At 61.4% G+C, this 13,148-nt stretch overlaps 1 protein-coding gene across 10 annotated transcripts in view; it reads right to left on the bottom strand.

The window, feature by feature from the left end:
- Nucleotides 1-13,148, bottom strand: part of PITPNM2 (phosphatidylinositol transfer protein membrane associated 2) — a 111,163-nt gene that overhangs the window by 9,516 nt on the left and 88,499 nt on the right. For 9 of the 10 annotated variants that reach the window (XM_053928687.2, XM_053928690.2, XM_053928683.2 and 6 more), the window contains 10 exons: nt 12,603-12,830; nt 10,211-10,516; nt 9,028-9,123; nt 7,001-7,105; nt 6,708-6,778; nt 3,869-4,116; nt 3,331-3,520; nt 3,080-3,199; nt 2,671-2,891; nt 2,023-2,201 (listed from right to left, as the gene is read on the bottom strand). In XM_053928687.2, coding sequence (XP_053784662.1) covers nt 2,023-2,201; nt 2,671-2,891; nt 3,080-3,199; nt 3,331-3,520; nt 3,869-4,116; nt 6,708-6,778; nt 7,001-7,105; nt 9,028-9,123; nt 10,211-10,516; nt 12,603-12,830 — 1,764 coding nt within the window. Of the gene's footprint in view, nt 1-2,022; nt 2,202-2,670; nt 2,892-3,079; nt 3,200-3,330; nt 3,521-3,868; nt 4,117-6,281; nt 6,451-6,707; nt 6,779-7,000; nt 7,106-9,027; nt 9,124-10,210; nt 10,517-12,602; nt 12,831-13,148 lie in introns of those variants that run through there. The other variant, XM_053928692.2, reaches the window with a different exon arrangement.

Below are 13,148 nucleotides of genomic sequence, written 5' to 3'. Positions count from 1 at the left end.
AGAGGCCGCAGCTAGCCCCGCCCTAGGGGGCGGGGCGCGGCGGGGGCGGGGGGGGGGGCGGGATGCAAAGCCTGGAAGTGTGTCTTATCAATTTGGGTCGGGATCTGTTGGAGCCAATGCCCCTTTATTAACCTTTTTTTAAAAATTAAAAGTTATAATGACTGTGGTATAAAAAACTTTTTCAAAGTACACGAGTATATGATAAAAGGCAAACGGAAGGCTGCCTTCCGCCTCAGAGCCCCGCGCCTGGAGCCCCGCGTGCAGCTTTAGGAGGCTCTCACACGTGTGCTGCGGAGCAGGTGCAGCCCGCCTGCTGGGGTTGGGAAGATCTCGACTGTCAGAATGGGCTGCTGGCTATTGCAGCCACTTCACGTGAAAGTAAGACTGTAATTACAGGTACCCCCTGCTTTTCAAAAGATCACGTTTTGCCACTGTGCTTTTACAAAAGACCTCTATTAATAGATGCGCCTCCACTTACGATGACCTTAGGTCCCAATAAGCCCACTGCAAGTTTAAAATACCATTAAGTCGAAAATGCATTTGATACACGTTAGCTACGGAACATCAGAGCTTCACCTAGCCCACTTTGCTCGAGCCCAGAACACTTCCACCGGCCTACGGTTGGGCAACACCCTCTTCACAAAGCCTGTTTTATAACGCCTGGCCTCACGAGGGAGTATTGTAGCACATGCTAGCCTGCAGAAAAGATCAGAATTCGAAATTGGCAGTGCGGTTTCTACTGAATGTGTATTGCTTTTGCGCCCTCGTAAATTTGAAACATTGCTAGTCGCACAGCAGTTGGGGACCGCCTGCACCTACTCTCGCTAACCAAAAGGAGTTCGAGGAGCACTTTCGTTTTAAAAGCGAAAGTTGCGCTCAGCGTTTTTATTGTGCGTGAGCGGTGGTAGAGGCAGCGTAGTGGCCCCGCCAAGCTTCTCCCCAGAAACCCCACTCGGCCCCTCAGCATCCAGCTGCCGGAGTGCTGAGCTGCGTCTGTGAGCATCTGTGCTTCATCGCCATTTGTTTCGGCAGCTGTTCAGCTATCAGAAAAGCCTGAGAGAGCCCCTGAGGATGTTACACGTATTGTAAAGACGGACGGAATTAAGCAGATTTGGTACGATTTGGTGGGTTATTTTGGGGGCCGGCAGGTGCTCAAAAAAATTCCCACATAAATGAATGGTAACTGCTTCCTTGATTAATGTCCTGGCAGCTGGCACCGGGTTTCGTGGGAATGCTTCACTTTTGGATGGCAGGGAAACCTGTATACACTGTCAGTAGTGTGTGTCTCGCTTTTCACACACACACACACACACGCACGCACACACACACACAAATAGGAGCATACGCTATTATACTTTTTGAACTTTGCTTTTTCTGTTTCGTCGTGCACAAAACGTCGGAGTCCTTCATATCAGCGCGTGCAGTACCGCCCGTTCTCTTTGATGTGATGTCCCTGTCTCTGTCTTCCTGCACTGACATGGAAGCCCCGCCTACCGGCTCCTGAGCAAGTGTCTAAACCCTTCTGAGCCTTAGTGCCTGCTCTGTAACCTGGGGACAGAGCGTGGGCCCTGAGGAGTGAGGATGGCAGGGCCGCACCGGTCGATCCTGGCGGCACCCGGCAGGGACCGCTCTGACAGGCTGCTCAGCCCGTGTGTCTCGGCTCCCTGTGTAGACCATGAGGAGGGGCCCTGGAGCAGCGTGGCTGTGACACCTCCGGGGCTGGAAGGCCACCGCACCTAGAAGGCTGTGGAGGTGCCTGGCTTCCTATTTCTTCCCTTTGGGAAGACCTTGGGTCTGAGAGACTGGGTCTGTCCCCATTTGGCCCTGGAAGGGTCCCTTTCCTCTCTGGACCTCAGCTCCCAAGGTGCCTTGGAGATGAAATCAAACAGCAGGTGTTGGGGGACGGAGGAGACGGAGCCGCCGCAGCAGGGCTTGGGAGAGGGAGGGGCCCCTAGTGTGGAGGGCGCAGGAAGGGACCTGGGACGTGACCATGGCCTTGTGACAGGGGTCCGGGGCTCTCACCGTCCAGGGTGGGGATGACAGTCTTCCTCAAGGCCAGGACCAGCCCCAGCGGGCACCCGAAGAGGAAGAGGTCGGCGATCTCAAAGTCGAACTTGCCCAGGGCCCCTGTGCCGTCCAGCATGGTGGAGCTGCTGGAGCGGCGGGAACAGGGCTCGTTCCTTAGCACGCTCGCGTGGAGGCTGCAGAGAGGGGGTGCACCAGGTCACCCCAGGGCCCCTGTGGGGGCTGGCCTGACCTCAGCTTCGGAAGGAGGCCCCTCAGGGGTCATCAGGCCCAGAGAAGCTGGACCCCCGTATAGCCTTTCAGGTGCAGCTGCCCAGGGCCTGCTGGGGCCCCTCTGGGGACCGAGGGTCCTGACCTCTCTAGGGTCCCACTGCCTTTGGGACAGCCCTGACAAGGCCTGTGCTGTCCCTGGTCAGTTCCACCCCCAACAATCTGTTCCCTGTGCTTCAAGATGGCCCTCAGCATGGACAAGGCCACAGCTGTCCCTTACCAACCACTTTTCCTGGCTGAAGAGCTGTGGGCCCAGCATGGGGCTGAGGGCCTGCAGGCCCCTCTCATTGGCCGTCCCTCCCTCTACGAGTCCCTGTCCTCCCCTGGCAGTGGGCCTCGTGATCTGACCCCCAGGACCCCGCCAGCGCCGCCCACCTGGACAGGAAGGCCTGGTGCTGCTGGATGGTGTCCAGCTCGTAGGTGGATGTGTCACTCCTCTTGCGGGGCAGCTGTCTCTTGGGGTCCTCGGTGCCGTTGCTACGGGGGATGTCGATGTTGCTGCGGCTCAGGTGCCTGCTGTTCTCCAAGCTGCCGCCCCCGCCGCCGCCGCCATGCGATGGGTTCACCAGGGCGCCCGGGGACAGCAGGTCAGCGTCCTGGAACAGTCCCACGCAGGCTCACTACCAGGAGGCTCCCAACCTGGCCCCTCTTCAGTGCCGTCCTCGCGACTCCCGGCCCGCTGGCCGCTGCCCCGCCAGCCTCTCACCCTGCCCCTCCATGTCCCCACTGCGCCACCCCCACCCCGGCCCACTGGCCAGGCACCTACAGCCTTTGTTCCTGGTACCTGCACGCTGGCCACACTGCCCCTGCGGCTGCTGCTCTGGCTCTCAGACACCGGCTGGCTGCTGCAGCACAAGGCATCGAAGGCCAAGATGCCCCCAACGCAGTCCCCAATCAGGCAGACCTGGGGAGAGAGGCCCTGGGGCCTGAGTACCGCTCAGGGGTGCCATGCCACCCTGCTGCAGCTGGGCTGGGTGCCCAGCAGGCTGGCCCTTCAGGGTCCTCTGTCTTCCCTTCCCCCAGCCCGTGATTCACCTGCCCGTTGAAGGTCACTCCCTCCTGGGACTTGATGAAGTCCCCGTAGGTGAGGTTGGCCCGCTGGATCACCGTGGCAACTGCCTCCTGGTACTGTGGTGAGGAGGTGGCCAACAGGGGCAGGGCGGCCAGTGGGATGTGGTCCTGGCTGCTGGACAGACAGCCTTCATCGTGGCTGTAGGGGCTGAGGCTGGGGGAGGGGGCCGGGTCAGGAGAGAGCAGGGGCCTCAGGTCAGCACCCTGCCACCAAGGGGCCTCAGCTACGACTTGGCATGCCTGGTGGGGACACTCCCAGGCCAGTCTCTGGGCAGGTGTGGGGACAGGGCTGGGGAGTAAGGCCCCGAGTCTTGGAGGCACATGGGGAAACTGAGGCTCGGTCTTGGGCCCCAGCCCTCCCGCTTCTGTGCCCAGCCATCTGCACAGGCCTTGCCCTCTCTGGGCAGAACAGGCTGGATGGTGGGTCTGGATGCCCCAACAGGTGTCCTGGTACGGGGAGCGGCGTGTGGACCCCGGGGTGGCCGCGGAGCAGAGCACTCACTTAGAGACCAGGGCGAAGGCGTCGGAGCAGACGGGTGGGCAGGGCACCAGGCGGATGGCCAGGCGGCCCAGGGCGCTGGGGTAGTGCACGCGCATGACGGTGTCGAACACGGTGGCGATGGTGTTGGCGTCGCCCTGCTTGGAGCCGGGGTCCCCGGCGCCCGTGTCCAGGATGGTGCCTCCGTGCAGCACCAGCAGCAGCACGTGGACCTTGGAGGGTGGCGTGGCCAGCGGCGGGCTGACCTCGTCCTGCGCGGGCGGGGGGCAGGTGTCAGCTCCCCCGGGAGCTCAGCTCCGGGCCTGGGCCCCGTCACTCTGGGCGGGGGGCAATCTTTCCCTGCTCCCATCTGCCAGGGTGACCACGACACAGAGGGGGGAATCTAGCCCCTCAAAAGCACACACTCTACTTCTGTCGGGGGGCCCGGGCAGGGGCTTCTGCTCCCGGGTAGGCAGAGGCTCAGCTGGCCCAGGCCACTGGGGCCACCTGCCCTCGGTATGCCTGTGTCCCATTGTGGGCCTGTCTCAGTCCCAGTAGACAGGGTGACAGCCAGCTCAGAGTCACAGGGTCACTTAAGAGCGGCTGGCATCAGGGCCTCGGCCTGGCCAGCTAGGAGCTCTCTCTCCCTCCGTCTACATGGGGCCTCCCTCCGGCCCCTGCCCCCGGCCCTGCCATTCCTGGACTCAGTGTGACCACGGTCCCAGCGGCGGCAGAGCCCAGCCGCTCAGCACAGGGAAAGCAATGCGGGTGTGTCTATCGGAAGCCCCTCATCTGTGGGGGCGAGGACCTCCCTCCTGCTCTCAGGCCTGCTTGTGAAGTCAAAGCGAGACCCGAGGCCGTACACAGCCGCACGTGGAGCCGTTCCACTTAGAGGAGAGGCAGCGGTGGCTCGGCGGGGCCTAGGGACTTGTCTAACGTCACACAGTACCTCAGTGCCAAGCTGGACAGGGACCCAGAGCTCCTGCCACCCCAGCCTGTGGCTCCATCCCCAGGGGCCTTTCCCTGAGCCCAGCTTCCGGTGTGTGACGGGGGCGGGGAAGGGGGAGGCCTGGGCCCAAGAGGGGCCGTTGGCGAGCACTTGCTGTGCCTGTATTATGTCAGGGGGGCCCGGGGGTCAGGGAAGGGAATTGCATGAAGAGAGGGGCTTGTCCCCAAGAGACCAGGGAGACAGACCAAGGAGCTGAAGCCATCTGGGGGGCCCACGTGGGGGAGGACGAGGGACAGCAGTGGGACCGGAGTGTCCACACGGAGGCTGGAAGAGGGGCGGACAGCGCAGGCACTGGGCCGGGGCGCTGGTGAGGCAGAGGGCTCCGGGCAAGTGGGGAAGGAGGAGGGTGGGCGGCCTCATCCCTGGGCAGGGCCTGGTCACCAGCCAGCTGTGGGCCATGGGGCCTGGGCAGGAACCCACGCCCAGCAGAGCTTGGGGAGTGCCACCTGTCCCTGAACAAGGTCTGCCCAGCTCCGCCCCCTCCTGCCTTGGGAAAGGAATGAATTCATGGCCCAGAGCAGCATGAGATCACCGGCTTCCCAGACCACAGGGACCACCCCACGGCCCTGTGGCCCTAAGGCCAGGCTAGTGGCTTACGGAGGAAACGTCGGTGGCAGCCTCCCGGTCACCCAGACAGGGAAGCAGAGTCCAGCTGAATGGCCACAGGACTGGGGGGGCGGGGCAGTGGGGGGCGGAGGGCCCCCTGCCTGTGCCCCTCTGCTGGGACTATTCGGGGACTCCTGAGGCGAGGCCGGTTCAAGACCCAACTTCTCCCACTTCTACCCGATTCCTGCAGGGCACACCCTGCCGGAGACGTGAGCCCGTGGGGACAGAGCCCACGGCACTGGGGGCAACAGGCCCTGAAAAGCCAGGGCACCCGTCAGTGTCTCCACCAAGCCGCCCCCTTCCGCGGGGCCGGGAGAGGGAGCTCTGCTTTGGGGGCTTTTGCCAGCAAGGGGATCTGCCAGTGGATGGCAGGGCCCAGAATGGCGCTGGGTCGGAATGCACACCCTCCTCGGCCAATCTGGAGGGAGCCCCGTCTGCCCCTCCCAGGCCGTCAGAGCTGTGTGCCTCGTGGGCAGGGCGGGGGCTCCGTCTGCTTTTCCAGCACTGGAAATCGACACCCCAGCGACACTTCTAGAAAAGCCCATTGGAACTCAGACCTCAAAGCAGAAAACCCCCAAAGGGGGGGAGGGTAGTGTGGAAGCTCCTTCCCTGACCCCGTCCAAACTCCCCAGGGGCCCCGAGTCCCCAGAGGCCTTCTGCACCTTGGGCAGCTTGAGGCCAGAGCAGTGTAGTGACCGCAGCGTGGGACGGCCCCACCCGCCCGGCCCCTGTCCCAAGCGCAGACAGCTCTGACCGCCCGCAGGTGGAGGAGGAGGGGCGTGAGCTCCGAGCAAACCCCCAAAGCAGACACAGGCTCTGGCTAAGATGGTTTTATTGGGCACTGGGAGCCCCGCCTGCCCCCAGTGGGGTGGCGGCCACAGCCATGGCCACGTTACTTCTGCCTGAAAGGCTTTCGCTTCCTCCCCTTGAGTCTTTTTATCTTCAGGGACTGCAGGAAGGCTGGGAGCAGGGTGAAGATCTTATTTTTGGTCTGGAATTTACAAGTTTCTCCTTTTACTTTCCAGAGGTGGAGCTGGGTCAGGTCCTTCCTTGGGGGCTGTCTGCAGTCCCTGTGGGGTCTCAGGGACATCTGAGGGGGTGGGGGGCCCGGGCCACTGTAGACGTGGGTGAGGCAGTGGGTGCGAATGCCTCCGCAGCCCCACGGGACCGTCCTTGGAACCCCTCTCCCGCAGCCCTGGGGAGCGGTGGTGGCAGCACAGCCCCTGGCCCTCTGCCCCTGGCACCCACCTCGATGATGTTCAGCCGCTCCACACTGGAGGCCACCCTGAACTCGGGAGTGCTCTGGCGGTACAGGCCGTCTGTAACATAGAAGTGGGGGGCCCGTGAGCTGGGGGGCTGCTGGGCAGCCCCAGGCCCACCACACAGAGGCTGTGCTGGTAACAAGCGGGGCCCAGGGTGCCTCTCACTCCACTCCCTCACTCCCCCCCTCCCCGGCCCAGCACTGCACAGGAGCTGGGTCAGAAAGGGGGGCTTGGCCCCCTGCAGCCACCCCCAGGCCCTGCAGTACCCCGGCCGGTTACCCTGCGTGTCCTCCGGCTCAGGGCCCTCGATTTTGTCCATGAGGTCGTTGGAGCTCCACTTGGTGATGTCCTTGGGGAACATTTCCTCTGAGTCGGACAGGTCCTCTGGGGGAGGAGGGCGACAGGGGCTTCAGCAGGCTGTCCAGGAACAGGGCCTGGGGGGCGGGGCTGGGAGGCCTGCTCCCTGGTGTGGGGGGTGTGGGAAGGGTGGCTCTGGTCTCTCCCTTCCTTCACAGGACAGGCGCACCTCGGCACACCCACGGGGCTCCTGCCTGACCTTTTCTAGAAAACTGTGGTAACATTCACACAACATCACATTCACCACTGAAGCCACCACAGGGCCGTGTAGTCAGCATTTCAGTCTGGCCCCAGGACGCGTTCCTGTCCCAGATGGAAACCCCGCCCCAACGGGCAGCCTCGCCCAGTCCCCCTCCCGCAGCCCCGGGCCCCTCAGGTCTCTCTCCGTCTCTCTGGATCTGCCTGTTCTGGACATTTTACGCAGATGGGGTCGTACGACATGAGGTCTTTTATAGTCTGGCGGCCTTCCCTCAGCATCGGCTTTTCGGGGTTCACCCACATTGTAGCGTTTCATGCCTGACTCCTCCTACTGCACTGGCTGGAAGGGCCAGACCCCATGGTGTTTCTCTCCACGTCAGCTTCTGTAACTGACTGTTTCCTTTTTGTTAAACCCTCACCCGAGGACACGCTCGTTGATTTTAGAGGGGAAGGGAGGGAGAGAACCCTCGACGTGAGTGGGAAACATCGATTGGTTGCCTCTCGTATGCGCTCTGACCGGGGACCGAACCCACAACCTAGGTGTGTGCCCTGACCAGGGATTGAACCCTCGACCTTTCGGTTCACAGGAAGACGCTCCCACCAACTGAGCCACACCAGCCAAGGCCTGACCGTTTTCAACAACCACCAACCCCGGCGTCGTGAGGAACGCCGCTGTGCACAGCTCTGCCCACGGCCCCCTTTTCTGCCTTCCTGAGCACTCCCACCGTGACCTCCAGGTCGGGGGTAGCCGTCCAGGCCCCGGTGTGTGTGGTCCCTCCTCCAGCCAAGTGACAGTCACAGGGCCACCTTCCCCAGGATGCTGGCATCTCCTGGCATCTTTGCTGCCTTGTCTGGTGTCCGGCTTTTCCTAAAGTCTCTACGTGAGGTGGGCACCTTCCTCGCGCCAGGGATGTGGCCGGGAGGGGCTCAGACTCTCGGCCTGACTGGGGAGTGGGGGTGGGGTGCCCATAATGTTCTTCCCCACCCTCAGGGAGGCCTCAGGTACACAGGCCAGCTCAGGAACCGCCTGTTACTTGTTTGGGGTCCCCAGCCCAAGGTCAAATCAGGCAGCTCCCTTTTGCCTGGACACCGACCCCCCAAGCTCTTTCCCTTGAGGGCAGGCCAGCCAACTGGGGGCCACAATTAGGTGCCTGCAGGCAAGTCCCTGTCCCTCGCTGAGCTGGTGTCCTGTTGCAGCCTGCAAACTGGAACCCCACTCCCGCACCTGTTGCAGGCCCCTCGTATTTCCTTGGGAGGAGCACAAGGCCGGGAGCAGGGAGCAAGCGCAGGTTCTGTGTGCGGTATGGGCGGCTGTCCACTCCCTGTGCCCATTTTGGGAAATATGTGGGCACTTTGTGTATTTCCTGCTTATTCGTGTTTTCTGAAGTTTTCATGTCAGACGTATATTAACTTAACTGAGGGGGAAAAATAAGGTAATTGGAATAAAAAAAATTCAGAAAATTCTGAGAAGTGACACTTTTATGAAGCTTCTTGTGGAAATAAATTCACACCTGGAAAAACAGCCCCCTGACTGTAAACCCATTTCCGGGGGCTCCGGTCAGCGGTCCGCACCTGCCAGGCCCCGGGGACACCTGACACCAGGCTTCGGCCAGCCCGAGGCTGCTGGGGGCGGCACCACTCTCCTCCTGTCCTCTGTGCTGTGCTGTTCACCCCGGAGTTCCCATGGGTGACTGCCACTTCAGTCCACACCCCCCACACCTTTAGCCACCCCCCTCCAGGAGCCCGCCTACCGTGAGCGTCGAAGAACTCGTCATCCGAGCTCTCGTCCGAGTCCCGAGCGATGCTCTGCATCCTCCACTCCGAGATGCTGTGGCGGGAAGGGCTGGCTGGAAGGCAAAACCCCGCACTGACAGACCACCCGGCGGGGCAGGGCTGAGGGGCGGAAGGCAGGCCCAAGTGACACTGCCCAACTGAGGGCCAGGAAAGCTTGGGAGAGAATGATGTGCAGAGAGGGGAGGAGCGGAGTGGACCTAACTTGTCCCCATGGAAACTCTCGGGACTTTCAACATGGTCCCCTCCCAGCCCACCTGGCACAATGTTGTCATGTCCTGGGGGGGACGTGGTCGGGGCAGGGGACCGGGTGTCAGGCACATAGGCCTGGGTCTACCGCGGTGTCTCTGACCTGGGCTGGCCCAATGGGCCAGCTCCTTAAATTCTCCTGCGGCGGAGCCCACGGAGGGCTGCGGCGGGAGGTGAGTGAGATGAAGGGTGTCAACACATATATTTCCACGGACCCCGTCAGCCCAGGACCGACACGCCTGGCATGGGGGAAGCTGGGTGTGCAGAGCGGACCCCTGGCGTTACAGGAGATGTCTCGTTTTTCGCAACAGTTCATCATCTTATGAATCTGCTTTGGCGACTAGTAGAATGCCCCCGAAATGTGGGTTTGATATAAATGATTTTAAATGATTTAAAAAGGCAACAGGGAAAGCCACAGGCCTTGCAAGCTCGAGGCCTGTGGGCACAGGGAGTGTCTCGTTTTTCGTCCCTGCCCCACTGGCCAGGGACGTTCACAGAAGTCCCCTCAAGAAAGGTCTGTCTCAGGACCTTTGGGCCCCCTCAGGAGCAGAGACTCCCCCTCCTCCTTGGTGGGCTGGGTGCAGCCCACCCAGCCCCCTTTTCCTCCTGGAATCCTGGATCCCAGGAGAGGCTTGGGGTCATTGCCTACTCACCCAGCCTGTCTTACCTGGGCTGTGGGGATGAGTCTGGGGGAACCTGCTGGAGGGGGTGGGGCACCCAGGGCTTCTCCTACAAGCAGGAGACTAGCTCTGACTCCCTGCGGCTGTGGCCCTCAAGATCTGGAAGCAGGGGTCCATTTCCGGAGCTGGAACTGGCCGGTGGTGGCACAGGGCTGCCTCAGGTGGATAGGCGAGGGCAGGGCCCCCGCTGCAGGGCTGGGGGCCATGGGCTCACCTCCGCGCTTGGACGACCGGGACGACTTGGAGGATGTGGACCACTGCTTCTTCAGGCCCCGGCCGGCCAGGGGCTCACCGCCGCTGCTGGGCTGCGGGGACTCCCCGGGTGCCTGGGCCTGGCCGGCTTCGCCCTTGGCCAGCTCTGAGGCCTCCTCGTCGTCCTCGCTGAACTGGGCCATCTTCCGGGACAGCATGAGCTGCGCCTCCTTCTCCAGCTCCCGGATGTTCTCCATGCTCAGCCCGTACCACTCGTCCTGCCAGCACCAGGCCTGCCGATGCGCCCTGACCATCACCTTCCGCAGGCCTGTGCCCGGCGGAGGCGGGGGACGGAGACAGAGGCTGTGTTAGTCCCGGCCCGGGGCTCCACGGGCCGGGCTGGGGGCTGGGAGGCGCCCCACCCCATGATGTTGCAGGTCAGGCTCTGACCCACACTCATGGGGCAGCCTCCAGCACATCACTGCCCCGTGCCTCAGTTTCCCCTTCTGTGGCTCCCAAGTGGCCTCCCAAGGTAATGCGTCTGCTCAGAAGCCACACTGAATTTGGGGGTGGGGTTGGGGGCGATTTCTGATACTAGAAGAGGACTTCCTGAGAGTGTCCAGTCTCAGTGTCTGGTGTACTTTCCCTGTCAAATTTACCATGGACACTGAAGTTCAAGTTCGAAGCAGTTTGGTCCTTCTTTTCCTAATAGAACATAGATACGTGTAAAATAAGATAGCTTTTAGGGTGTAAAAATAATAGAAGAACCAGAGTGACAGGAAGCAGGAAGGGGTTGCCTGGGGCTGGAGTGGGAGTGGGGGAGTGACTGTGAATAGGAACGGAAGACTCTGAGGTGATGGAATGTTCTAGAATATGCTAAAACTGATGGAACTGTCCTCTCACAACCAGAGCAGCGTGCGGTCTATAAAGTTAGTCCTCAAGACTATACTTTCAGGGATCATTTCTATACTTCGTTATAAAGTTAGTCCTCAATAAAGCTGGTTAAGAAACTGTTGAGGGAGCCATAAGGCGCCCTGCACGTACCTTCCAGCAGGGGGCAGACGCGGAGCCCTTGGGCCCTCCCCACCCACCTTCCTCCTTCCCCCAAAGGGTCCGCCCTTAACTTTGGGGTGATCGTTTGCTTTTCTTCCTGGTTTTGGCACACAGATGTGTTCTCCTACCCAGTATGTTGGGCTGGTTTGCATGTTATTGACAACATGTATCCATCACGCTACATGTACTTTTTCACCAGGTGCTCTCTCTGGGGGGCGAGTTTCAGGTTTGCGACTGCATGGTATGTATTTGGCTGCAATGCCCCATTTTGCATATTCCTCCTCCTGCCAATGGGCCTTTGGCTCGCTTTCGTGGTTTGCCGGCGTGTTTTGACAAACCTGCTGCTCAGAACATTCCAGCACACGGGTCTGGGTTTCTGGTTCCTGGGTCTCAAGCATCTACCTCCCACTTCCGTAGGGAAAGGCCGTTGCACCCCCCTGCCCCACTGGCCATCCTTTCTAAATCCCTTCACCCCTAAGGCCCACCTAGGGAAATGTTCTCATCCCCTGCTCCTGGGGGGACTCCCCCCTTGGCCAGGCCTGGCTGGGCCCCCCCGAGCTGCAGGCTGCAGGGCCTCAGGCATGCCGGCCCCAGCAGCGGCAGCACCCACACTGGACAGACGTCCAGCGAGATGCCCCTGCCCACTGGTCCGAGGACGTTTGCTCAGGACGGCAGGTCTGGGCTCAGACCCAGCACGGAGACTCTGTCCTCTACAGTCCGGGGTGACAGTGGCTACCCTCGCGGGTGACTATGAGCTGACACGACACGCTTGAAGCACAGTATCATCAGTGTAGATCTGCTCACACGTGAACTAAGGCCCTTGGCTCCTGGAGTCAAAAGGTGACTCTCAGGTGCCACTCCTAGGCCTTGGGCTTGGGCTGGGACAGGCCCTTGGTGCTGACCTCAGGCCATGACCTGGACAGTTAGGGAGTCCAGGGCTCTAGGGGGGGAAGACCCCAGTCAGCACCGGCCGGGAGCCCCAGGCCATCTGGGCCAGGCCTGCATGGTGCGAGGACACTGCGATGTCCCCCTGGAGCTTCCAGCCCAACGGGGGAGGCCTCAGGGTGCTGGGTGGTGCCAGTGAGCAGCAGGGAGCTGTCGCCGGAGGCTGTTTCCCCACTGGGAGTGGACACCACAGCGTTGGGGTGCCAGCCTGGGGCTCCCTCAGGGGACGGGCAGTCACTGCCTGTGGTTTGTAGGTGGTCGGCAGGGGTTTACAGGTGGTCAAGATAAAGCAGGCTTCAGGGTCACCTTTCGGGAGTCAGGATGGGAATTCGGAACTGTAGTCTGGCACAGAGAGGTAGGGGGACGTGGGTGTGGACACGGGCGGGGACGCAGGGGCCCACGCCAGGCGCGCTCACCTGTGTCGTGGATGAAGCGCTCGATCTTGGACTGCATGCCCCAGTAGCGGAACTCCACCTTGCACAGCTTGTAGGCGCACATGATGGGGAACACCTGCTGCTTGTACTCCTCGATCCAGTTGTCCGACAGGGGCCCCCGCTGCGTCTTGGTCGAGTGGAACAGCTTGGGGTCCTCCTCTGTCCTGTACTCATTGGGGGGCACGGGGTCCTTGACGATGTCGATGAAGTCTGCGGGGAGACCCTGAGAGTGGTCACTCCCGCCCTGACCTCCACCACCTCCCTGTCCCTGCCGCCTCCAATCCTTGTGGGGCTCTGGGCCTCCCTGTGCCTGGGCCGGGTGCTGGGTTCGAGTGGGGTGGAGTGAGGATGCTGCTCTGGGCCACTCTGACCTCAAGCTTGCAAGGCCTGTGGCTTTCCCTGTTGCCTTTTTAAATCATTTAAAATCATTTAAATCAAACCCACATTTCAGGGGCATTCTACTAGTTGCCAAAGCAGATTCATAAGATGATGAACTGACACTACACGGGGGCTGGGGGTGGGGGGTGG

This window comes from Desmodus rotundus, chromosome 7 (assembly GCF_022682495.2).
Source record: "Desmodus rotundus isolate HL8 chromosome 7, HLdesRot8A.1, whole genome shotgun sequence".
In the NCBI taxonomy this organism is placed as follows: domain Eukaryota; kingdom Metazoa; phylum Chordata; class Mammalia; order Chiroptera; family Phyllostomidae; genus Desmodus; species Desmodus rotundus.
The sequence above is the reverse complement of the archived record's forward strand: the minus strand, read 5'-3'. Positions and strand labels throughout refer to the sequence as shown.